The 26,980-nt window shown below is 45.1% G+C and overlaps 1 protein-coding gene and 1 long non-coding RNA gene across 3 annotated transcripts in view; both read right to left on the bottom strand.

The window, feature by feature from the left end:
- LOC121025987 (uncharacterized) overlaps positions 1-7,317 on the bottom strand; it is a 137,305-nt gene extending 129,988 nt beyond the window's left edge. Inside the window, exons 1-2 of one of the 2 annotated variants that reach the window (XR_005788222.1) lie at positions 7,251-7,317; positions 6,651-6,733 (exon numbers count right to left, since the gene is read on the bottom strand). This is a non-coding gene — a long non-coding RNA (uncharacterized LOC121025987). The remainder of the gene's footprint in view (positions 1-6,650; positions 6,734-7,250) is intronic. The other variant, XR_005788223.1, reaches the window with a different exon arrangement.
- Positions 7,318-11,932: 4,615 nt separating this feature from the next.
- On the bottom strand, positions 11,933-14,217 carry MID1IP1 (MID1 interacting protein 1). Its single transcript, XM_040468733.1, has 2 exons — positions 14,006-14,217; positions 11,933-13,750 (listed from the first exon to the last, which is right to left on the bottom strand). The coding sequence occupies exon 2, from the start codon at positions 13,480-13,482 to the stop codon at positions 12,931-12,933; it is 552 nt and encodes a 183-aa protein (XP_040324667.1). The 5' UTR covers positions 13,483-13,750; positions 14,006-14,217; the 3' UTR covers positions 11,933-12,930.
- Positions 14,218-26,980: the final 12,763 nt, after the last annotated feature.

The raw sequence follows: 26,980 nt of genomic DNA, 5'->3' as shown, positions 1-26,980 counted from the left end.
TAATATCTTCATAGCATTGCTTCTGCTTATGTGTCACCCTCCCCCCAACCTTGTTCCAAGGCTCTCAGCCCCAGAGAATCCATCCCAACCCCATTTTCCCTTGGCAAATCCACACTCTCCCATCAGATCCCATCATAGAAGTCACTTTGTCTAAGGGACTGGTCCTCAACCCCAGATCTGGGTAAGAGCTTCTCTTCTGAGCTCGCGTAGCACCCTGCACCCACCTATCATAGCACATTAAGCTGCACTGTAACTGCCTGTTTATTTGTCTGTTTATTTGATGGCAGGGACTGTGGAATGTTCCCTATCATCACTTAGCACACAGCCCAGTGTCTGGCACACAGTAGGTCCCCAATAAATATTTACTGAATGAAGCATCACTTCCATGCAAACTTCCTCCTGAGTGTTCCCAGAGCCCTGCCTAACACCATTTTCTCTCTCTTGGTGTTGCTGGATTGTTTACTACATTTGGTCTTTCCTGTTAGACTGGAAATTCCTGGAGCCACATCCGAGCTCTTGCATTTGATTCCAGTACACCTTAACACAGAAGGAAGGAAAGAAAGAGGGGAGGGAGAGAGGGAGAGATTGGGCCTTTTGTTTTAGAACTTTGATCCTTCCGAGTTTGGGTTGAGCAGGTGCAGACTGTTTTGGAGTCTCTCTCCCAGCTAGTCCTCCCCCCACACCCCACTTCCTGTTTATTCTGCCTTCCAACATCACACTGGGGAGGGGTGGGGGTGGGAACCATTCCAGTTCCTTTATCCGCCTTCTCACTCCCTGTAGGCCCCAATTCAGGAATGATTGCTTTGAGGTTGAGTTTATGCTCTTTCAAAGTCTTTATGAGAGTTATTAACAAGAACCTAAAGCTTCTAGTGTGAATTCTCATCAGTGCATATACTAATAAGCAATGAAGTCAATGAAGGAAGAAAAAAGAAACAAAAGAAAAAGAGGACAAGAAAATTCACAGATTAAATAGTCAGAATAGTCTAGAATTTGGTTGCATTGTCTCATAAAGCCTTAAGGAACAAATCAGGTAAAAGAAAAGATTCTCCTTCCTCAAAGGTTTCCTTTTTATACTTTCCCTGGCCATCACATTTAATTAACAAACTAACACTTACTTCAAGATTTTTACAAGATATGATTTAATCACTGTAATATCTTGAAGACTTGGTTTTCCTTATAACAAATTCTTCAAGCCCTTATTTCAGTATTAGGATTAGATTTGGCCATGAGCAACGGAAATGACAGTGGCTTAAACGAGATAGTGTATTTCTGGCTTTTGAGATCAAAGTTCAGAGGTACGCCATCCATGACCATCAGAAACTCAGATCCTATCTCTCCTGTCCTGCTGTTCTAAACACAGTGCTGCCACCTTATATATCCAACGTGGCTGCTGGAGCTCCTGCCAGCCCATGTTGGTCTATTTCACAGCAAGATGAAAGGAATGGAGGTCCTCTCCCATCCTTTAATGATACCTCCTGGAAGTCAGAGGTGAAACTTAGGCTTTTAGCTTATCAGTTAGAACTCTGTCACTTGGTTACCCCTAGCTGCGAGGGAAGCAGAAAATTATAGCTTCATTTGGGGTGACCATGTTCCCAGGTAAAATTGGGGGAATAAGGAGAGAACAGATACTGGGAAACAATAAGCAGTCTTGAAGACAATCTACTCTTCTGTAAAATGAGAATAATAGTAATACCTACTTCATAGGGCCCTTGTGAGGAGAAACATGAGATAATGCATGAGGTTTGCACTAGTGATAGTAGTAATGACTTCCTTCTTCCTTTGAAGAAAAAAGTGTGCACTAAGTGTGCACCGAGTGGTAATTCGTTGCTATTACTATTAATCCAGGGAGATATTAACCCCAGTTTGCAAAAGGAGAAGGACTCCAAGATTCCAAGAAGCTAATTAAGCCCCGTCCCCCCACCCCCAGGAAAGACAGAATGAACTGGTGGAACTGGGGCTAAATCCAGATTCTTGGGACTCTGAATCCTGGTTTTCTTTCACTCCTGGTACCACCTCTCTTTCTGCTTCACCTAACCATACCATGTCTCTTACTATGACCCTCATGTTCACCAAGACACCATTTAATATGCTTCTCTCCTTCGGGAATCTTTTATACTCTACCCCGGCACTAATTTGTCATCCTTCAGTCAGAACCGGGAATACTAGGAGCCAGTGTGAAGACATGGCTAATCAAAAGGGGCCGCACAAAAGGATCTCTCATTCATTGCTGGCGAGGAGGTAAATGGTAGAACCACTGTGGAAAACTCTTTGGCAGTTTCTTATGAAGTTAACCATATACTGGGGGCGCCTGGATGGCTCCGTCAGTTAAGTGTTCGACTCTTGATCTCAGCTCAGGTCATGATCTCACGGTTCATGAGTTTGAGCCCCACATCGGGCTCTACACTGATGGCGCAGAACCTGCTGGGAATTCTCAGTCTCCTTCTCTCTCTCTGCCTCTACCTCACTCTCTGTCTCTTTCTCTCAAAATAAATAAGGAAACTTGAAAAAAATTGGGGGGCCCGGGTGGCTCAGTTAGTTAAGCGTCCAACTTCAGCTCAGGTCGTGATCTCACAGTTCATGAGTTCTAGCCCCATGTCGGACTCTGCTGACAGCCCGGAGCCTCCTGGAGCCTACTTTGGAATCTGCGTCTCCCTCTCTCTCTGCCCCTACACCACTCACACTCTGTCTGTCTCTCTCTCTCTCAAAAATGAATAAACATTAAAAAAATAAAGTTAAACATATATCTATCTTATGAACTAGCAATCCCATTCCTATGCATTTATCAAAAAAAGGGCTTCAACTAGAATGTTCTTTATAACTTTATTAATAAAAGCTAAATTAAATAAGTTAAAAAATGGAACCAACCTAAATATCCATTCACAGGAAAACAGATGAACATAGTGTGGACATTTATAAGATAGAACACTACTCAGCCATAAAAAGGAGTGAACCACTTACTGACTTATGCAGGAGTGTGGGTGAATCTCAGAAATATTACATTGAATGAGAGAAGCCAGACCCCAAAGATCACCAATCATATAATATTGTGTGATTCAATTTATATGAAGTTCAAAAACAGGCCACATTACATATCAGGATAGAAATCAGCATAGTGATTGCTTGGGTCTTAGGGGAGATGGGGTCAGAAAGGAGCACGGGGAACATTGTAGGGTGATGGGAACTCTGTGTACCTTTAGTGAGGTGCCAGTTACATCAGTGTGTGCACTTGTCAAAACTCAAACTACGTGCTTACGATCGGTAGATTTCATCGCATGCCAATTCTCTCAATAAAAAACAAAACTAATAAAGACGTGTGGGGCTGCAGAAATGAATGCTACACAGACATGTCAGAAAATAGCTTTAGAAGGGAAAGAAGTGAGAAACAAATAAAAATGGGGAGAGAGGGAGCGCAAGATCTTAACCAAAAAATCCATAATAAAGACCGCCACTATATTTGAAGTAAGCCCTTCTAGTTCTACGGTGGCCACGCCCACAACTAGTGTCTATTTATTCAGGGCTACTGTCACCAAGGTTAGAGCTGAAAAGAAAAATAAAGTCTCTTTCACAAAAGAAGGCAAAAAGGACCTTTCAATTCTGTTCTCAACAAGTTGTTGTGCTCGAAATTCTATATTCCAGCCAGCCCAAGGCAGCGAATGGATTAAGTGTCAAGAATCTAACCTGTTTGTTTTCTGGCCACATGCTCGAGGCCGGGTGTTTCCGTTTCCTATTGCTCCTGGAACAAATTCTCACAAACTTAGGGGCTTGAGACAATGCAAAATTATCATGTTACAGTTCTGGAAGTCAGAAGTCTACAGGGCTCGCTGGGCTAAAACTGGGGTGTTTGAAGGGTTGTGTGCTTTCTGGAAGCTCTAGGGATGATCTGTTTCCTTGCCTTTTCCAGCTTCTAAAGGTTGCCTAACACTTTTTGGCTCATGACCCCTTTGTCCATCTTTAAAGTTGACAAGGGCAAATCGTGACTTCCTCGTGCTGTGTCACTCTGACCCTTGGACACTTTGGCCTCCTACTTCCATTTTTTTTTAATTTTTTATTCATTTTTGAGAGAGAGAGTGCAAGAGGTGGGGGTGGGGGGGGGGCAAAGAGAGGGAGACATGGGATCCGAAGCAGGGTCCGGGCTTTGAGCTGTCAGCACAGAGCTGGGTGTGGGGCTCGAACTCACAAACCATGAGCTCATGCCCTGGGCCGAAGTCAGACGCTTGACTGACTGAGCCACCCAGGCGCCCCCTCCTGCTTCCCTTTTTAAAGACTGTCGTGATTACATTGGGCCCATCTGGATAATCCAGGATAATTTCTCCATCGCTCCATCAGGCGATTAGGAGCCTTCAGTCCAGCTGCAACCTTCATTACCCCTTGCCATGTGAGGAGATCCATTCACAGGTTTGGATGACTAGGTCACAAACATCTTTGGGGGACCATCACTCTGCCCACCAAGCTGAACTTTCACTGTAAAATGTCACTTTGAACCCTTCTCCACATCAGCCATCAGGTGAATGTTTCCAAAGGTTCAAGGTGTGTTAGAAGCTGCTATGCAGGCAAATGTGATAAAATCAACCCCGTCCTACAGAATTACATTCTATTTTCAAGTGTTTGCACCTAGTTCTACAATGTCCTAAAATTTGGAGTTCCAGAGATCCATTGCTGTGTAACACACCACTTAGTGGCTTCGGAGAATGAAAATATTTTGCAACACGGGGCGCCTGAGTGGCTCAGTCGGTTAAGTATCCAACTTCGGCTCAGGTCATGATCTCACAGTTCACGGGTTCGAGCCCTGAGTCGGGCTCTGTGCTGACAGCTCAGAGCCTGTTGCCTGCTTCAGATTCTGTGTCTCCCTCTCTCCCTGCTCCTCCCCTGCTCATGCTCTGTTTCTCTCTCTCTCTCCAAAATAAATAAAAACATATTAAAAAAAAGAAAATATTTTGCAATGCAAGTCTGAAATTTGGCATTTGGACAGGGCTTGATAGGGACAGCTTGTCTCTGCTCCACTTGCCATCAGCTGGAGTGGCTGGAAGGCTGGGGGCTAGAACCAATCAAAGTGTTGCTCATATGGTCGGCAGTGAAATGCTGGCTGCTGGCTGTGACCTCAGTGAGGCTGTCAGCTGGAACACCTACAGGTGACCTCTCCACGTGGTCTGGGCTTCCTCACAGCACTGCAGCTAGGCTCCAAGGGCGAGCGTCTCAAGAGACAGCCATGGATCTCACACAAGAGGAGTATGTATCGCCCTTTATGGCCTGGCCTTGGAAGTGATGGCCACGTCTATTTGATCAAGGCAGCGGCAGAGCTCCCCCTAAATTCAGGGTGAGGAAAGGGAGATTCTACCTCTTGCTGGAAGGTGGCAAGGCTGTGGAAGAGCATTCAGGGCCAGAAATAACTTTGCAACCTTTTTTAGAAAACACAGTGTGCCACAGCTTCTCTGCCACTTTTTCATTTCTTCTCTTCAAGTCTCCTCTTTCTTTTATTCTATTTGTCTCCCTTATACAATTGTCCCCCTTGACCGCCCCCTTTTTTTTGGTCACCCACTCCTTCTAGATGGAAATCAGGCCAACCCTGAGTTTGCAAACAATAGTTTCCTAAGGTGATAGGAAAGGGCTACAGAACATCCACAGAGGGGCATCTCATTGCTCAAATCGGGGATCATCTGACCATTTTGCGCCGGCAAAAATGACAATTTCATATGCTTCAACCTAATATTTGCTGCCTTTCTAGTCAGCGAAAAAGGTACCAATCTGCTACCAAAAGAAAACGAGGGGCACCTGGGTGGTTCAGTCGGTTAAGTGTCTGACTCTTGATTTCGGCTCAGGTCATGATCTCATGGTTCGTGAGTTCGAGTCCCACATTGGGCTCTGCGTGGACCTTGGAGATCATGCTTACAATTCTGATTCTCTTTCTCTCTCTCTCTCTCTCTCTCTCTCTCTGCCCCTTCCCTGCTCGCATTCTCTCTCTCAAAATGAATAAATAAAATTTAAATCTTTAAAAACAATAAATAAATAAAAACAAATAAAAATAAAAAATAAAAATAAATTTAAAAAGGAGAAGGATTGTTTCCCCACTCCTCAGGCTTCCAATGGGTGGGAGTGTCCCAAAACACACACTGCCTTTCTCCATCACTGCCCTTATCACGTTGACCCAGGGACGGTGCGGTGACATCTGGTAAATTTGGAAAGACGCAATTCGGCAGGCTTGTCTTGGCACCTCCCTGTTTCTACTTGAGACTAAACTGGCTCCAGGGAGTAGGCCTTTTCCTCTGCTTTCAAACCCACTGGTTAGAAAGGGCGGCTGGTGTTGAGATCCCTCCCAGCCCCCAACACTTGGGTGAAACATCTAAATTTCTGGCACTCTCCCTCCAAACATTTAAGCTATGAAGGAACTGTCAGCAAGTACTTATCACAACAGAAACTAAATTATACCCTCAAAGCACCGATGAGTTACAAGCTGCAATGTCAATTAGATGTCACGAAATACTACAGCTTGTTTTGAATGACCACAGTATGCTAACTACCCTGCGCATTCTACACATAGCTTGGCTGCTATCGTATACACGAGTTCTTTCACAACGCATATGTTTCATTAAAAAAAAAAAAAGCGGGGCTTAAAATGATTATCCCATTGTGAACAACTGGAACATTTTAAATACCTTGGTCACAACCAACAATGTGGCACTTTCGTTTTCATCTTTGCTTGACTACCAAACAGGAAATCTCCTCAATTAGATGTCTGCTAAGAAGGAAAAAAAAAAAAAAAATGCCATTATCCAAGGACACAGCAAGTTCTGTCAGGTATTTCAACATGGTGGAAGAGTAGTGAGGTTTTAATTGGCCCTATTGAGCTCACCCACAAGCTACAACATTCTTTACCTCAGCAGTGTGGTATTCAAAAGGTAAAAAAAAAAAAAAAAACTACAAAGTTAGTTTCTACCTTTGAAAACATCAAATGAATCATGTTCGGTTTCATCCTGTTAACCGAACGTTCGTTGATAAAAGTGCACATATCAACACTAGTAAGGCGGGTATTGAAGAGTAAAACAGAGGATAGGAAACACCCCACCCCCAACATTGTTTATTTAGCTAAAATAAAGAACTGGGCTCCATGTTTTGCGAGTATTTTTGCAGTCTTATCTATTATGCTGGAAAGCACTTTCTCCAGACAATTCAAGGTCAGACAGAAAGTTGCCTTCTATCACCCTGGTCTTAACTAAATGATTAAAAAAAAAACTTTCTCCAATCAAAATTCTTACCAGTTTGGGCTTACTGAAGTAGGGCACACCGGCAGATGTATTTTAGAACTGCTAGGCAAAGCATTCTGAAACAATAGACGAAGAAGTAATCAAATAAAAGAAAAAGAATGGGAAGGTACAAAAAACAAAACAAAACAAAACAAAACAAAACAAAACATTCTCCTTAATACAGAGAATGCCAAAACAGGAAGGGCTGATGAGACAGTTGTGGTTTCAGTGGGCCTTGTTTAGACAGATGCGCAACTATCAGTTTTCTGCTTTAACTTGACCAAGACTTTTGACACTAAGGAGAAAACAGCTAACGCAGTAATTAACAACAACAACAACAACAACAACAACAACAGATGAAAGAAAATTTGAGGAGGCGAAATCTTCATGGTTTGTATGGAAGGCGTATCAGTTTGGGTATTTGCTATAATCAGCGCCATTCAAGCCCTGAATAGCAAGCAGCTGGAAAAGCTCTGTGTACAGATGTGGTTTTCCTCTTCCTTAACCAACATTTCATTAATTAAATAACATTCTTTCAATGGAGCAGGGAGACTCCTGAGGAATGTGGGAAACATGGAGAAAAACCCTAGGATCCTCAGTTGCCAATACTGGAGGAGATTTTAAGGCTTGAGCTGCTTTCACGTCGTATTTCCTTTCTGTAGGCTTTCAAACCCTTTGTCCATCCTGAAACCCAGGGGGGACCTCCAATCTCCACTCCATCCCCTTATCTTTCCCCCCTCCAGCTCCATCCTTGGACCACCCAGTTTGCATCCAAGCCCCATTCACCATCTAAGCATGTCCACCATCAGGAGAATAAACTCAGGGCAAGTGTCTAGGAGGTCCCTGGATTGGGCTCAGGGCCATGTGGATGAGGAACTCTGGGGACCCAGGTACCTAAGTGTGGTCTAGATATAGGGGCACACAAGCTCTGGGCATTCCTTGGCTCTAAGGGGAGTCACAAGGCCTTACAGAGATCAGCATGGGGGGACCCAGGGAAGGAGCCCCGGTTGCATGAGACAAAGGATGGTATTGGCTTCTAGATACAGAAATGGTTACTGGCAATACACTATCATTATCTCCACCACTCACCAGAAAGTTCTACACAGTTCCAAATGAACTAACTAGAGACATAATAAGGTGTTTACAGTAACTCAAGAACAACGTCTAAATTTCCCTGAGTTACTAAAAACAACAACAAAAAAATCAGACCCAATCTTAAAAGCAAAAGCAAATAACTTTAAGTTTAAATTATTTTGCTAATTAAAGCAATTTAGCCTTGATCAGAAACTACATAAAGTTTGAAATTTTAAAAAGATTAATCATTAATTTTAAGAGACCAATCCAATAGTCCACATGTTTCAAGTCTTCATGAGCTTCTGGTCCAGTTTTGTTTTTTGTTTTTTTTTTTTTAATCTGTTGGGGGTAAAAATTGCCCCTAAAATTTAGGGAAAACATTCCTTCTGTCACTATTTCATTCAAAACTCGTCAAAATAAATCGCACAAGGACGTAATGATTGGCATCCATGTACTAGATGTCCCATAAAAAGATAGTTACCTTTAAAAAAAAAAAAGTACGTAGGGGCTGGGTCGGTTGAGCATCCGACTTTGCTCAGGTTATGATCTCATGGTTTATGGGTTGGAGTCCCACATGGGGCCCTGCGGATGGCTCAGAGCCTGGAGCCAGCTTCAGATTCTCTGTCTCCCTCTCTCTCTCTCTGCCTCTCCCCCACTCCCACTCTGTGTGTGTGTGTGTGTGACAAAAATAAAGCATTGAAAAATTACAAATAAAAATAAAAAATCAAGGTATGTAAGATTTGAGCCCTCAATCCACCAGCACTGTGTCCAATTTGCAACAAGAACTAGAGGGCACGGGGAGAAGGCAGGGGGGAGAAGGAGGGGAGACCCTATTGCCCACATGAATTTTGCTCAGCAAGTAAAACTAAGGGGAGACTATGAGGCATGCACAAACGACAACAACTTTTGTTTTTGAAAAAATTGTTGACCCCGGGGCGAATTTTCAAGCTGGTCCCAACAATCATAACCCCAGCTGCTTTCTCACAATCGGGTTCAGGCTCAGAGAAAGAGTAGATTAGGCCAGACCCCTAAGGAACACCGTGTAAACGTAAAACACGACACACCCCACATGAGCAAAGCAGAAAGCTATTTTTCAGCAGCAAAAGCAGGCCTTCTCAAAGGCTTTGGTGTGCAGTTTTGATGTAGAACATCTCATCAAATGTAACCATCTGGAAGGTAATCGATTGTAATCTGAGCTGTTCCATTTTGCCTGCTTCATCTACCTGTGCCTTCCCTTTGGCCACCAACTGCCAGGGAGAAGGGCGCCGTCAGACATCCGTGATCTCTCTGAGGGCGCTGCCCCGCGGTATCTGCGACTTGAAAAATCTGTCAAGTCCTTTGATCCTCCTCAGGAAAGACCTTCTGAAAATCAAGTCACTCTCTCAGTTTACCTCCGAACGTAAGCCGAATTTAAATAGCGCGAGAAATTGGGGCGCCCGGGTGCCACGGTCGGTCGGTTAAGCCTCTGACTTCAGTTCAGGTCCTGATCTCACAGTTGGTGGGTTTGAGCCCCCTGTCGGGCTCTGAGCTGACAGCTCAGAGCCTGGAACCTGCTTCGGATCCTGTCTCCCTCCCTCTCTACGCCTCGCCCCACTTGCGTGAGTGCGTGAGTGCGTGAGTGCGTGAGTGCGTGAGTGCGTGAGTGCGTGAGTGCGTGAGTGCGTGAGTGCGTGAGTGCGTGAGTGCGTGCGTGCGTGCGTGCGTGCGTGCGTGAGTGAGTGCGTGCGCAGACGCGCAGGCGCTCTCTCTCTCTGTGCCCCTCCCCCGCTTCGTGCTCTGTCTTCTTTTCTCTCTCTGTCTCTCTCTCTCTGTCTCTCTCTCCCTCTCAAAAAGTAAACATTAAAAAAAAATTTTTTTAATGTTAAATTTCTTGAGTTTTACCGGGTCAATCTGTGGGAGATTTGGCCTTGTTCTGTCTCATCAACTAATCTTGAATAAAACAGTAGTTATTATCAGTGGGCTGGTAGTTATTAGGCCTGGGAAACCTTACGGGTTCACACAAAAAAACCCAATCCTCTTTGGTTTTGTTACCTGTGTTCTATATACCACAAGAACATTCTGAAACAACTTGCAGTTAGCATCTCCTAAAATTTCTGCGAATTATCTGCCCAAGCTATGCCTTTTTGCTTCGAATTCAGGTTCTCCCTCGAGACTTTGAGAAAGGAAAGAGTGACCTGCTGTTTTAGGGATGTAACGCAAATTATGCTCTCCCTTCTTCACATACTGCTGGAGAGAGGCAAGGGAGACATGAACCAACATTTAGAGCAAGAGAGAAACCTGGAAGCCCCCCTTCAGCAGTGCCTAAAGACACTTCGAGGCGTCAGGCATTCAACAGATCATCTTATGTGATCCTCACTGCAATCCCACAAAATAAGCATTGTAGTTACTATTATCCCTCATTTCAAACATGGCAACGAGCATGGATGGTTAAATACTCCTAGTTAGTAAGTAGTAACAAGAGGATTTGAACACACCACTCTCTGACTCCAAAGTCTTGCTGTTTCCTTCCACCACATGGCTTCTGTAGTTTCCTTCCTTTGTTATTTGCTGCTTGCACTTTGATATTTTAAAGGGAATACAAAGCGAGAGGCTGTATGCCTTGCCTTGGGTGCTGTTCCCCTTATCTGTACATATTAATGATTGACTTTCTCTGGCAAAGGCAAGCACCCCGGTCTTGACAGGGTCTTGACACTTCCCCATTTTTTCACGGCTGCTGAAAGCTGATAATAGACTTGAGCTGCCCCCACCACAGAAAACATTTTGCTTTTTTGTTTGTGCTGCAAAATTCTGTGTATTTTAAATTCAAGCTCTATGAGCTTGGAGATGTCTCCCGACTTCAAGATTAAAACCTGAAGTTGACCGGACACTTACTCCCCCTAAACAAAGAAAGAAAGAAAATGCAAAACACCATCCCAGGAAAGCATCATACTGGCATCTAAGAAATGTTCCCCGGGGCCCCTGCTGCAGCCTTGCTCGGATCTGCTGCTGTCCACAGCTGCAGGCTAGCTCACTGAAAACCTGGAAGCCTTGCTGGGCACCGCTTAGCAAAACTTAGCACTGCCCTGGGAACTAGTGAAAAGAGGCCACAGCGCACTTAGAACACATTTCACTATCTCTTAAGACCCACATGAAAAGTCTTGTAAATAAAGACCTGCAAGGTGCGTGCACTAATATTAGCTGGTGTCTCTTTTCTGAGTTTTCACTTCTCAGTAGCCAAGTGAAATTTCTGCCTTTGAAATTAGTTTATATGCCTTTAAACACTTCAGTCAGTGCTTGGGCTTCTTAAAATGTTTAGACTGCTAATTAAGCACTGCAAAAAGCTGGTCGAGGTGGTCGAAAAATGTATGTCCCTTCCCAGATACTTTGAGTATCTATAAACTTCTTGAGGTGTACGGGCCTCTCCGGGGCACTGAATTACAAATAAAAAGCTTGGAAGTGAATCTTGTGGTAGCTACTTCCCAAACCAAACTGAGTACTTACAGAGCCAGTTATCCACCAGTCTGAAATACCAGAGAGGAAATAAAATTGACTTTTGAAAAAAAAAAAAAAAGAATCAATTGAATTTATTTTTATTTCACTACTAGGCCATTCACGGGCAGATGAAAAAGCAACAACTTTTGTCGAGTTTCGTTAACACATTTGCTTTCTTTATTTTAGAATATAGTCTACATCTGGATTAAAAAAAGTTTTAAATAAATTTAAGACATATAACAACAGTGGAACGCTTCATCATTCTACGTACAGCACGATAGAATGTCAGATGGTTCCATTTCGGATAAGTCCACTTTCTCATAATAACATTATTATTTTCACTGGCTGAGCGGCAAGCTTCGTACAAGCTGGCACGGTGCCAGCTTACACACACTGGGGTGGGGGCGGGGAGGGCGTGGAATGGATGGGGTAGGGGTGCCACAGGACAACTATACAGTGTAACAGAAAATCATTAATCTCGTAGTACCGGTTACCGACAGACAGTGCTGTTTGTGCGCTTATCACAATGGAATCGCCGAAGTTTCAGAATAGGAGGAGATTTGAAATACTTTAAGACAGGGCCACTGTTACAGAAAGAAATAGTGCGAACAGGAAAACTGATGCAATCCTAGCAACGCTGCGGCCTCCACCAGCCCAACGGCAGGGCGGTACGAGGCTGCGCGCCCCGCCTTCCCCAGCGCCCGGCTCCGGGCGGGCGCTCCCAAGTGTGGCAACCCCGCGCCGCACCCGGCATGGCCCCTTCTCCACTCCTCTCCTCCAGAAAGAACAGAAAAGAAACTCCAAGAAAGGCACAGGCTGAATGCAGGGCGTCAGCCCAGTCCCATCCCCACTAACGTAGAACACAAGCCCCCCCCCCACCACCCACTGGCGGGAGGGGCGATCTTTGAGCCCCCCAATCCTGCCTCCCATCACCACTCTCTTCCCCACTTCCCAAAGAGGCCCCTTCCTCTCGGCGGCCCCCCCCCCCCCCCCGCCAATACCCCGCCCCCCCCCCCCCCCCCCCAGCCTAACTTTGCAGTCCGCCCATCGCCCTTCGCGCCCTACAGCCAGAAAGAAAATAGCTTTGAGGGAAAGAGGGTGAGAGATGGGGCCGGTAAGGGTGCTGGACAGGCGGGGGCGTCCCGGCTCAGTGGCCCCAATTGCCGAAGCCGATCTCCTGCTTGTATCTGTTGGTGAGGATGTTGGCTTTGCGCGTGAGTTTGGAGAGCACAGTGTGCAGCCCGCGCAGGTGGTAGTGGAACTGCTGTTCCAGGTCCTCCTCGCCGGCTTCCGCGCCCTCTAGGTGGCTCAGGTCCACCAGGATGTCCTTGGACTTCCAGGCGTTGCTCTCTTCACTCCCTGCCGGCGGTGGCGGCTGGTGCAGGACCCCCCACTCGATATCGTTGCGGATGGACTTGAGCAGCACGTAGTGGCTGTACATGTCCCGGGAGGGCGCGAAAAAGCTGCCGTTGGCGCTGCCCGGGCCGGGGGCCGGGGGCGTGCGCTCCTCCAGGCATTCGCCGCTGCCGCCCACCTCCACGCCGACATCGTTGTCCAGCCCGGGTTCGGCCAGGGGCACGTCGCGCAGCAGGCTGGGAACCATCACCGTCTGGTCCATGTTGTTCACCGCGCCGATGAAGCGGTTCATGGCATTAAAGAGCGAGTGCTTCTGGTTGTAGGTGTCGCAGATCTGCATCATGGTGGCCGGGCGGGCGCCGAGGCACAGGGACGCAGGGGCACGGGGTGGCCGGCTGGGGCGACTGGCTGCCCGCCTTCACGCGCTTTCCGAGGCCCGCGCCGGGGGCCTGGCTAGAGCCGGTGCGCGGGGATTCCCGGCTCCTGCTCCGCCCTCTCCAACTCTCGTCTCGCTCGCAACCCGGCCCTGCGGGACACACAGCTGCTCGGAGCTTAGACTCCCGGAAGCTCGCGATGGCGGCGCGTGGTCCGCGGGTCGAGCCCAGGCCTGGCTGGGGGACGGGGACGAAAGAGATTACTCACCCGGCTAGGGTGCCCGGCGGCCCCGCCCGCGCACAGCGCCCTCCCCGGTGCCTGCTCACCCGGGCACCGGGAGCTCCCCTCACAGCCCGGCGGTCCCACCTACTCGCCCGCCTAAGCCGCGGAGAGAAGAAAGGGGCTGCCTCCCCACCCCCCTCGCCCTCGGAAAAGCCGCCTGAGTCCCAGCACCCACGCCGACCGGGCAGAGATGGGGCAAGGGCACCCACCTCCTGCTGCTCCTCGAGATACCCTGCTGCTGGGTAGCTCAGCGTTCCCGCTGCTGGCGGCGGCGTCCTGCGGGTGCTGCTGCGGTCAGTGGCCGGACTGTGACTGCGGGCGGCGGTAGTGGCGTCGGCCCCCTGCCCATTCCAGGTGCTCAATTTATAGAGCCCCGGAAAGGTGTCGCCGGCGCTCAAGGGCCACCCCCGGTGTCTCCTCCTCCCGCCTCCCGGCAGCGCCAAGATAAAAGGCCCGGGCCGGGATGACCGCGAGTAACACTCTCCTGGCCCCTTCTAGAGTGGGGGCGGGGCGCTCCGGGCCAGCTCCGCCTCTCGCCTGATACCCGGGCGGAGGGAGGGCGCAGTGGCCAGGCCGGGACGGGCCGGGTCGGGCAGGGCAGGGCAGGGCAGGGCAGAGGAGGGATGGGGCAGCCGCACCCCGCCAGCCCCAAGCAGGACAGCTGAAGGAGGGCCGGACACTGCTCGGGTGAAGATGCAGGCGTCCGGACCGGTCAGGGGGCGGGATGGCGTGTTGGTTTGGGTGGGCCTTGCACATGCTCCCAAAGTGGGATGACTGAAACGCACAGCCCTGGTTGCAAACAGAGCCCCCAACCCTGAATCGATAGTGGCCACGGCCCAGAAACTACGATCCTGGTTTATTATTAGCCGTCGGGTAAGAGGGACCAGCAGCAGCAGCGGCGGCAACTCCATCTCCGGGCCCTTACGTAAGAAGGGTGGCTGGGCATGCCTGGTGCACGTGGACGCGTGGTGTTCCCGCGGTGGCTCTGGCCTTGGCCAACTGCTGGGGGAGGGGAGCCTCGGAGACTTTTGCCTCCCTCCAAGCCGGGTCTTTCCCAATCTTTTCTGTAACAGCTGCTGCCAGGGATGAAGAGCAACTCACCATCCCATTTGCACATTTTCCCAAGAGATCAGATGTGGCAATGGGCAGCAGTGGCCAAATACCTACTTTTTTCCAAGTCCCTCTACTCGGAGATGGTGGAGAGCCCTGGCCACGTGGCTTTTTGGCTGCCAAAGGGCTAGGAGAGGGTGACAGTAGTTAGGCCCGGTGTTGGGTGTCTTTCATCATTTAACAGAAAAGCAGGCAGGTATCCAATAATATTTTTTGGTGGTGGAGGGGGTGGGGAGTTTGAAATGTTCCTTTCCTAAGATAGTTCTTAAAACACAGGGTCATTTAATAGGGCCTAAGCCATGTACTAAATCTTTGGATTTAACTTTTAAGAGCATTGCACCTTAAATTACACTTTGGGACTCCAAACCACAACCCGTTTTCATTTAGTTTTTTTTACCATCTCGCTTCCCTTGCCATGTCCTTCACTGGCTGATCTCCAACAGTCCTACAGATAATTCGGCAAGATCAAGTTTCTAATTTTAAATTGCTTTTCTCTAAAATCTTTTAGGGGTGCTTTTACTAGAGTGTTTTCTCACAGGACAAGAAGTGCCAAAACAAGGGGGAGACACCTAATAAAGGAGTTTATTTCTTCCACTCTTTCTTTAACTTTGGAGATGTATATTTAAATGTTTTCCACAGCAAACAATCAGACTTGGTGCTACCAGGACTGACCTGTGGGCAACAGGACCCAAGTCAGTGACCTCTGGAGACAGAGCCTAGCCTGCTGACCTCCACTTTCAGGGCTCATTAGCTCTGCCAGATCATAGCCCATGTTTTTCTATCGATAAAACTGAGGTAATGTCACCTGCTCACCTAGCAGTCTTTGGGAGGATCAGTGGAAAGAAAAATGTAGGGCAAAAAATAATTATATAAATTTGAAGCGTTGGGAAAATCTCAACGTTTATTTATTTTTGGGACAGAGAGAGACAGAGCATGAACGAGGGAGGGGCAGAGAGAGGGAGACACAGAATCGGAAACAGGCTCCAGGCTCCGAGCCATCAGCCCAGAGCCCGACGTGGGGCTCGAACTCACGGACCGCGAGATCGTGACCTGGCTGAAGTCGGACGCTTAACCGACTGCGCCACCCAGGCACCCCAACGTTGGGAAAATCTCATCCTCCCACTTGCACCATGGAGACTTAGAAACTTTTCCAGGGTCAGTTTCCTTATCAACAAAATGGAGCTTCTCCCATGAGCTATAGGCAATTTTGGTTAAGGTTAAATAAGACAGTGGATGTAAAAATTATGTAAATTTTAAACTACTTTCCAAAGATTAATTGTACTTACTGAAGGACCTCATCATAGCTAAGAAGTGTTTATGTGAAGAGTCAGAAACTTTAAAAATGTGGAAATGGTTTATGATGAGCCACAGACCCTTTCCCCTAGTGCTTAGGCAGCAGGAGAGAACAAAACAGTTCGGGTTGATTTTAAACCTTGACAACCAGTGAGCTACAAAGAGCATTGCAAGAGGAAAAATCGAGAAAAACACATATCCGGTTTGCAGTAGCTGATCCTCTCATTAATTAAAACATATTTGTCCCCCCATTACAGACCCTCTTGATATTTTAAGTACATATGCCTCTGGAAGAAAACTTCAGATTGAGTTAATTAAATGCTGGAATCCTGCCTCTTTTTGTCTTCGTCCCAGTTCCAACAAGGTGTGATAATAACTAACAGAAAACGGAAATCCAAGTGATCTAGCAAAGAGATCGCAGCAAACAAGCCCGGGTTGAAAGAAGGCCCCTAAAGCCGCCCTTTTGGCCTCCACCCATCCCCCGATCCGTTTCCTTCCTTCCTCTAGTCTCGAGGTCACTCTTAATCCTCCAGTTTTTTACTCCAGTCCCCGTTCTTTTACATTTCTTAAATACTGTAAGAGAAAGATGGCTCATGCACCTGCCTGCAAAACTTCCCAAACCGGGCCTCCTCAGCTCCCCGGTGCCAGCGCAACAACTCACGCCCACCGGAGTAACTCCGGAACGAAAAAGTCCCCGGGCCAGGGCTCCGGGCCCTTAGAATCACCCCACCACCGCCCCTCCAGCTTCAGCCAATCAGATGCCGTCTGAGAATGTTATGCAAATAAGCCTTCGCGCCCCAGCCAGTGAGAAGCCACAGCCCCCTCCCCGCAGCGTCCTCTTTCACCCCAGCCGCGCCGAACTGGCGGCCGCGTCCCTGGCAACTGGCGCGCAGTCAATTTTCCCTCACACGCGGCTGGAAAAAAAAAAAAAAAATGGTTCCCTGAGGTCACTTGGGAGAGGTGCGGGCGGGCCCTGGCCCGGCCGGAGGCGGCCAGCCTCTCTGGTTGCCCCAGGCATTTTCCCAAATCGAGATCTGGAACTGGCTGAAGATGCTGAGCTACCTGCCCAGGCTTTATTTTGCCTCCGGAGAAGAGTAAGTCGTCCTTGACAAACAACTTCTGAGTACTTGTATTCCACCAACAGGCTCAAGGCTAGCAGCCCCTGGTCTCTGCTTCCTTCCCAATACGCTAAAGTCTCAGTAGAAGCCTTGTCTGGGGTCTGGCGCCCACCCCAGCTTCTTGGTCCACAGCTCCAACTCTGGAGCTCTTAAGTTCTGCTTCCTAATTTGCACTTTACCTTCTAACTTCAGCAATCAGAAAATCATGCGTTGCTGGCCCGTCTCCCAAAAAGTGTCCTCCAGTTACTCCTTCTACTGTGTCCTTTGGATAGTTGGGAGGAGTGGCATTTTAAACGATGAGAAATTCATAAATAAAATAGAGAGCAAGAGTCAACTGCTCAAAGTAGGCAGATTGGAGAAGAGGTTCAGCCAAACGTTGGAGAGAAGGTGTTATAATTCTAAGGCTAGGGAGCAGCCCAAGTCAAGGTAGTGGAGATTCTGGATTACTTTGAGGCGGAACTTAGAAGGAACCACTTAATGCAAAGTGTCCAAGAAAGACAACAATCAGTCTCTTATTCAAGGGCATGTCCTCCAACCACCCACTTATACTGAAATCGCTCCCAACACCCCCACCCAGTGGTCACCCTGGCCCACATTCTTGTCATTTCTGTCCTCCAGTATTAGCTGTCCCTCCTTGGAGCCTCCCCAGGAGGCCGTGCAGCACACCATCACATATTTGAAGGTAGATTCGGTCTCCCTTAAATCCATGCTTCTTCTGACCATCTATCCCCAGGTCCTCCAGTGGTTTTTCAGGTGCTCATCCATCCTGGTCAGTCTTTGGAAGTAGCTGCAATTTGCCTGTAAGGGTGGCATCTTGAATTCATTCCAAGCACCGTCTTTTCTAAACGGAGTGGCCTGGCCACCTATTTTATTGTAAATGGTAACTTTCTATGCTGCATTTATTGCACACAAGTGCTTGGAACTTAGACATGTCAATGCATTTAACTTCACAACAACAGAGGAAGTGAGAAACAGAGAGTTTACATGGCCAAAGTAGCAGCGCTGGGATTTGACCTAGTTTTCTGATGCCAAAATTAATGTTCCTTCTACACTACCCAACAAATATCTATTTCCTTACAATTCCACCTAATTCCACTTTAATAGATTTCTTTTAACAGCTACACCCATATGCTGCTGGTTAACAAAATTTTGTGCAGCTCTTTTCGGACCAAAGCACAAAACTTTATATGTATCTTACTTAAACTTTATCTCATTAGATTTGGCTCATTACTTCAGCCTGTTTCAATATTTTAGGTCCTAATTTTTTGCTCTAATGCATTCAGATCATACCCATACACTTGATCACTATTCTATATACTCATCCAAGTTATTGGTAATAGGAAAAAGGCAGCACTCGGTAAAGGGCAAAGTTCTATAGAATATTTGGAAAGCTCCTTCAGCTTTGATATCAGTCCATTAATTAGCAACTTTTGCTGTATGTTGTTTCAGCCAGCAATGAATCATGTTAATTGTACAATCACCTAGCCTACATATTTTTTCTTGACTACAGAATGTTATGAGAGACTTTGCTAAAGGCCTTGCTACAGTCCCCAGTTAATGGCCGGTTTTCTTCTGATCAGAGTCAAGAAGCAAGGCATTTTTTGTCATCTGCCCATGGAGGAACCACTGTCACAAGGTACAAAAATGCAGAAATAACATAACAATGTTCTGAGTTAAACTAGGGAGGAAAGGATAACCCCATTGTAACTGTCATTATAGGAAACACCCTTATGAAGATTTAGCTGGGAGAAGAGAGACAGGAAGATGCTAAAACCCAGGAACATGACAGTAATGAGTCTGTTGGCTGTAAGCCTTAAGCTTTCAGCTTCTGGCATGTCTAAATATGTTGGAGTTAGCATATTTGTTACATCTCACTTAAAAAAAAAAAAGAAAGAAAACCTCTTTAGGGGCCCCTGGGTGGCTCAATCGGTTAAGAGGCTAACTCTTGATTTCGGCTCAAGTCATGATCTTGTGGTTTGAGGGACCAAGCCCCACGTCAGGCTCTCTGCTGGCAGCACAGAGCCTACTTGGGATTCTCTCTCTCCCTCTGTCTCTGCCCCTCTCCTGATCTCTCTCTCTCTCTCAAAATAAATAAACATTAAAAAAGAAAAAAAAAACCTCTTTAGCTTTGAATCCAGGAAGCATAGAGTGCAGGAAAGGTTGAGAATACCGAAGACTACCTTTTGTTATATTCTCAGCATTTCTATCTTTGAGAACTTTCTATAGAAAATGAATCATTTAATTTGAGTATGGTAGATAAGAAGAGTACATGACTCATTTTATGTTTGCTTACCTACCATCTAGGAGCATCTCAATTGGGTTATTCTTGGAACTCTTAGAATTCCAGGACCTTCTTGTACCACTAGCATAGGAGGACACAGGCAAGGGGGTAGAACATTTGACTGCAGAACATAGAAAGAACCATGAAGAGTGTTCTTCCTTCACTCTATCCTGTTTAAGTGTGTCCATTTGGTGAGTTTAAATTATGAAATTAGATTCAAAGTTTATAAATTATAATGCTAAATTAACATAGGAAAAAAAAGATATAAGTGTCAATATTTCATAAGTTCAAGTCCTAACCTGAGTGATGTATGTGTGTGTATGTGTGTGTGTATGTGTGTGTATATATATATATATATCCCAATTTATTGTTTTATATATATAACTTTTATATAAATTTTATATAAACATATAAACATTTATATAAGTTTTATATAAACATATATAAAAGTTATATATACACATTATATATACATTTTTATATATTCTTATAGATACATACACACCCCCTTTTATTGAAGCTACAATATCATAAATACAATATTATCTGATAGAATGTGTCAATAGTTTCCCACCATAGTTTACTCTTCTAACCCTACTAATAAAAGAAATTGGACCTGGATGAGGTACACTGACATTGAGCTGAATTCACCTATATCATATTAGGTCTAGACAGAGCACTTAGGCTAATCTCATAATCCTGAGCAAGAAGAAAAGAATAGTGTGGCAAACTAAAGCTCCCACAAAATTAGTCAGCAAGAGATACATTTGGAAGCAAATACAACCCATAAGTCCCTCCAGCCATAGAAGACCTTAACAAGAATAGGAAAATTAATACACCACTGGGAAGATTTTAAAAAAGGAACCTGCAGCGCAAAGAAAGCAAAATTTGAACAACAGCAGCAACAAAATACCAACCAAACACACCACTGGAGAGTGAACAAATGAACCAGAAACAAAACAGGCATGATGGAATGTTAAATTACTGCCATAGAGCGAAGGGTTTAGATCCTCACAGAGAGAAGCCACCAAGAGTTAAAGGAAATAGAGGGGGGATGTTGGGAATAGGAGGCAAAGACAACACAACATGATCATAACTGATGTCACTGACGTAGAGATCTCAACAAGTAAAATAGAAAACAATTCAGATGTGATACAGAAAATTGTCCTTCGTAAAATGTGTTCATCTATAGGTTTAATAGGCACACTGCATACCAGGTGAAATTATTCTGACAAGTTGACGTTGAAAAACAAGCTAGTTACGTTTTTCAACTTCAAGGAAGAAGAACAAAGTCTTCGAGTATCCAAGCAGGAAAGGAAGTTACCAAAAAGACGGTGGTTACAGGGGAGGGTAGAACCAAGCCAGCTTTACAGAAACATTCCACAACAGGAGACAATGGAGCTAATCAGTAGGTTAGTCAGTGAAGTCTAAAACCAAACTGTGCCGTTTACCAAAGGAAGACACCAACATATTCATGGTTTTCAAGCTGTTTTTTCTCGACTTAGAAGAATCTTTTAGGAACTAATATTTTCTATTGTAGACTCTCTTTTCTAAAATTCAGTATTTCTTTTTGTGTCACTTCAGTCACTCCTCAAGATTCAAGTAAAGTTAATTGTAACATTTCATTTCAAGTAGCATGTATAACAATGCTCTATTCATTTGAGTGCTAGATGCCATGTACATAGGTGTGTTCAATTTGTTAAACTGACACTTACATTTAAACACTTAATTCATAGATGTTGTACTTGAATAATTGCTCAGAAATTTCATGTATACAGAATTTTCTGAGAGCGAGAGAGAGATTGTCAACAGTCTGATCTGGTGAGTTGGTTTGGAGTCAAATGCTCTCAAGGGGCATGGGGGTGGCTTGGTCGGTTGAGTGTCCGACTCTTGATACCCCTCTGGTCATGATCCCAGGATCATGGGATTGAACCCTGCCTTATGCTGAATGTGGAGCCTGCTTAAGAATCTCTCTCTCTCTCTCTCTCTCTCTCTCTCTCTCTCTCAGCGCCTGGGTGGCTCAGTCAGTTAAGCATCTGACTTTGGCTCAGGTCATGAGCTCAAGACTCATGTGTTTGAGCCCCGCGTTGGGCTCCATGCTGCCAGCTCAGAGCCTGGAGCCTGCTTCGGATTCTGTGTCTCCCTCTCTTTCTGCCCCTCCCCTGCTCACACTCTGTCTCTCTCAAAGAATGAATACACATTAAAAAAATTTAAAACAGTATTTTTCTATAAACCCTTTAAATACTGTTTCTAAAAGTGCAGTCACACAGCCCATTTATGGATGTGTTTCTGCTTCTGTTATGCTGTTCTTTGTTATCCATCTATGACAGATGATTTGAAAAACTGGAAACATGGTATCTACCATTCTGTCTGTGAAGTCTGCATTTCTTTAACCCTAAAGATAGAAAAGTTCATGTTAGTGGAGTTCTGAGAGTCTCCTGTGCACTCCTCTACACCCTGAACCTGGCCAGAGGAACATATTATTTATCTATAGAGTATATATTGATTATCACACTACTGTGCAAAGATTATCCCTGCCAGTTGGGCCTGCCAGGATTGGACTTCAGGTCACCATTGCTCCTGGGAAGTTCAAAATCCAGCTGGGGCACATGGTCAATTTCCTTTTTTCCTAAGTGGCTTCGCAACTAGGAGAAATTTGGAAATAAACTCAGTGTACACCATTAATGACCACCTTGAACTTTGTTATAATTATTGTTGCCTTCCTAGGAAAATATTAAACAAGGAAACACATGTTTTCCATCTTTAAGATACAGTGTCTTGTGTCATTGCATTGTGTGCAAAGCAGGTCATTACCTTGGCTGGAATTATAAAGTGTGTGCTCGTGGTGTAGAGTTCAGCCAGCAATATTCGTCATAAATGTTTATTTGGGGCTACGTAGTGTCTATAGAAATGACTTTCTTGGTTTCTGTTGAGGGGACTTAAACATCATTTCAATCCTGTTTTAAAACAGTAGCAAATGTAACTGATCATGCTGGAGTGGTTCACTTTAATGATTAGATCTGGGGGTTTTAGAAAGAACAACCTTCATTTACATAACAAAACAAGTGTAAGAGAAAACATCAAGGCTGGGTGTTAAAACATCTTTTTCCTGTTTAGTCTCCTTCACTAGAAGGAGATTACCCACACCACCGGGCTTTGGATTCAGAATCCAGAATATTCCAAATTGAAGTTTCTCGGGAGTCTGTGGAACACTGAATTAAGAAATTCTGAGTGTGGGCTTAGTGTTTGTTCATTCCATCCTATTTTTTTTTTCCATTTAGTTTTACACAGCACAATCACCTTTGTTAGATCCAGGTTGAAGCAAATTGGATGCCATTAAGAATGGCCAGTTCAGCTGCTTTTATAAATGTTGTTCTTGACCTACTGTAGGGACTATGCCTTTTGTATGTTCATCCAATTGGTTCAAGTACTTCACATGTCTTTGTTCCATTTGTGTAATTCCTCCATGGCCAGAAAATAGAGTGCTTGTATTATTACCACCTAATGTCATGTTTATTTAAATTTCTATTTTTTATTTATTCAAGCAAAGGCATTAATTTGCCTTCCTTCTAGAATACAATCCTTGACCTATGTCCCCAGACTGAAACAGTCTCCTTCTCCCCTCTTCCCTCTTTCCCCCTCAAAAGGGCCAGAAGTTGAAACAGAGAAATGCTTAATGGGAAGATGATGCTCTCCCAATCCCTAACCATTTTTGGAATCCTTCTGGAACCCACTCAGAAAATGTAAGCTGTGTTAGGAGGTCAAGTTCACCTACAAGATACCATATAAGGGGATAAAATAAATTAACAAAACAGAAAAAATAAACCCACCAAACATTGCAAAGTAAGTGATTAATTCTAAAATTATGACTGCATTCTTCTAAAGGCCATAGAAACATCCAAGTAAATTTGTGTTATAATGCCAAAGTCAGGTAGAAAAAAGTTTTCTCTAACAAACTGTCTACTTACTCAAGAAGGTGGCAGGCCACATAATGTGAAAAGAGCCAAGTATCTGGAGTCACACCTGTCCGTCCCCTATCTGCCGCCCACCAACCCCCCCCCACCCCCCCCTCCCCCACCCCCGCCGTGAACACACCCCCTTAACCCCAGGGTGTAAATCACCTCTCTGCCACTTCCTACCTTGTGAGCTCAGAGAAAACACATACTCTGTGTAAGCCTCAGTTTCCTCACCAGCCTCATGAGGTATACACCTGGGGTGCTTGGGTGGCCCATTCTGTTGAGCATCTGACCCTTGATTTCAGCTCAGGTCAAGATCCCAGGGTTGTGGGATCAAGCCCCATGTTGGGCTCCACGCTCAGTGTGGAGCCTGGTTAAGATTCTCTTTCTCTCTCTGCCTCTTCCTCTGCACCTCCTCCCTGCTAGTGCTCTCTCTCTCTCTCTCTTTCTCTAAAAAAAAAAAAAAAGATGCAGCATACAGCTTACAGAATGTCAGGCATAGGGTCGGCAGTAAGTATGTCACCCCACAGTGATACATCTCCACTGTATATTGCATGTCTATATCACATGGATGTATATGAGAATTATGAATGTATTCTCAATATCCAGATTCATGTCTTCCTTACGTTCAAGTAAGTTTCCCGTAATTTTATCACTGAACGTCTTTTGTTTTCTCTGGATTCTCTATCCTCTTCTTCTGGAGTTTAATGTCTGCTTTTGTCTCTCATAGCTGTCACTTTGTTAAAAGTTAGTTTCATTTATTTGTCCTTTTTCAGTTTGTATTGAATAGTTTCTCTGAGCCCATCTCCATGTTACTCACTTCTGGTATTAGTAATATCTATTCTACTTTTTGTCTTTCATATGTGTTTTTTTCCAACAATCTCAAATACTTCATGAAAAAAAAAAGACTTTTTAAAAAAAATGTTTATTTATTTTGAGAGGGGGAAAGGGCAATGAAAGAGGGAGAGAGAGAGAATCCCAAGCAGGCTCTGCACTCTCAGTGCAGAGCCTGACTCGGGGCTCAAAGTCACGAAACTGTGAGATCATGACCTGAGCCAAAACCAAGAGTTGGTCACTTAACCGACTGAGCCACCCAGGTGCCCCTCAAAAACGATTTTTAAAAATCATGGTGAGGGGCGCCTGGGTGGCGCAGTCAGTTAAGCGTCCGACTTCAGCCAGGTCACAATCTTGCGGTCTGTGAGTTCGAGCCCCGCGTCAGGCTCTGGGCTGATGGCTCGGAGCCTGGAGCCTGTTTCTGATTCTGTGTCTCCCTCTCTCTCTGCCACTCCCCCATTCATGCTCTGTTTCTCTCTGTCCCAAAAAAAATAAATGTTGAAAAAAAAAATTTTTAAAATCATGGTGAATATGTCAATATTTGATAAAATTGGATTGGGTTGTTCATTATTCTCTATATTTTTCTGTGAGCTTGGTATTTTAAAAATAGACTTTATGTTTTTGAGCAGTTTTAGCTTCACAGCAAAATTGAGAGGAAAATACAGAGAGCTCCTGTATACCTCCTGCCCCCAAACATCCGAAGCCTCTTCCACTATCAACACTTAGCACCAGAGCCGTACATTTGTTATAATTCGTGACCCTACACTGGCACATCGTCATCACCCAAAGTCCATAATTTACATTACAGATATAGTCTTTATATCTGTAATGGTTTTGTTATTATCTCTATTTCCTGAGTCCCTCCAGCACACTTTATATCTTTTTCTCAGCATCTTATCATCCCTTACTATCTCTTCCTTGAGCCATTTTCTTTTTCAAAAACAAACTTTCTGGGGAACTTATTTATAATTGTTCATTTCTTCTTAATTGAGAACAGCTGCATTTTTCCAGTTGCACATTTTTTTTTCTTCTTTACATCGCTCTTACCCTCACATAGGACCCATCAATGAATTGTACTGGCTCGAATTTCAAAATATCTCCAAGATATGATCCCATTTTACCACCACCATCCCCACCCCCTCTTGGCGGCTAGGAGAGGTCAGCTCTAGCCAATGACATGAAAGAGGAAACTTCTCCATGGCTTTCAGGAAAAACTTTTGTGTGATTGTTGCTTATTTTAATTTTGAGAGAGCAGGAGTAGGGGCGGGGGCAGAGAGAGAGGGGGACAGAGGATCTGAAGCAGACCCTGTGCTGACAGCAGAGAGCCCGATGCAGGGGGCTGGAACCCAGGAACTCATGAGATCATGACCCAAGCCTAAACCGGAAGCTTAATCGACTGAGCCACCCAGGCGCCCCGGGAAAAACGTTTATTTAAAAGAGGACAGACGACACTGGCAAGTGCCTTTTGCTTTTTTCTCACTGCCCTTCGTCCTTCTTACTGTTGGAAAAGCAGCTGGTGCTTCGGATACAGCTTCCGTTTATCACCATAAGGAAGAGGGCCACATATACCAGCATTAAAGCATGAATCTGTAAGAAGCTGGCTGTGGATGACATCTACGAGCATCTCTATGAGCCATAAAGTGTCTACCTACATATTTCCTGTTACATGAGAAAAATAAATTTCTATTTAAGCTACGGTGGTCAGCTTTCTGGTACATGCAGCTGAACACCGTCTTGACTGATGAACACCGTGTATACAGTATTTATTAGTTTCCTGTGCCTGCCATAACAAAGTACCACGGACTTGGTGGTTTGAAACAACAGAAATTGATTTTTTTTTTCACTACCCTCGAGTCCAGAAGGCCAAAATCAGGGCATCTCTGAGGGAGAATCTGTTCCATGTTTCTCTCCTGGTGCCTACTGGCCCCCAGCGACCCTTGGCATCCCTTGACTTGCGTATGCATTACTCTAATCCCCGTTTTGGTCTTCTGATGACCTTCCCCTCTGTTTTTTTGTCTTGTCATTTTTCTGTCTCCCATGAGGACAGCAGTCATTGGATTTTGGACCCACCTTCATCCAGGATGATCTCATCTAGAGATCCTTATCTTCTTTACATCTGCAAAGACTCTTATTCCAAATATGGCCACATGCTGAGATTCCGAGTGGATGTATCTTTGAGGAGGGGCACCGTCTAACCCACTAAGTGTGCCTGTATACACATAAATGGCGTAGTATGTACGTAGTTTTATTGTAGGGCAGTCCTTTTATTTATGTTTGTATTTATTCATATCGTACTTTTTTACTTGATTCTTCTTTCTGTCTTCCCACATCAGCCTACATTATACTACACCCCTAATTCATGTTAATGTATTGTGTATCTTTCTGTTCTTAACTACAGACATCTAATCCCATACAGACAGAATTTATACACACACACACACACACACACACACACACACACACACAGAGTATGGGTTAGCTATTCTGCATAATGAACTACTCCCAAACTCAGTGATTTAGTATGGCAATTACTTATTATAGTTCATAAAGCATGAAATTGGGATTTGGTTACTTTTGGCTGGGCTTGCTCGT

The sequence above is a fragment of the Herpailurus yagouaroundi genome, unplaced genomic scaffold (genome assembly GCF_014898765.1).
Source record: "Herpailurus yagouaroundi ecotype Mexico unplaced genomic scaffold, PumYag 67793, whole genome shotgun sequence".
NCBI classification, from domain to species: Eukaryota; Metazoa; Chordata; class Mammalia; order Carnivora; family Felidae; genus Herpailurus; species Herpailurus yagouaroundi.
This window is presented reverse-complemented; position numbering and strand designations above follow the sequence as displayed.

Excerpts from the sequence above, each read along its gene's own strand:
- MID1IP1 (XM_040468733.1), bottom strand. The coding sequence starts at position 13,482 with ATGATGCAGATCTGCGACACCTACAACCAGAAGCACTCGCTCTTTAAT.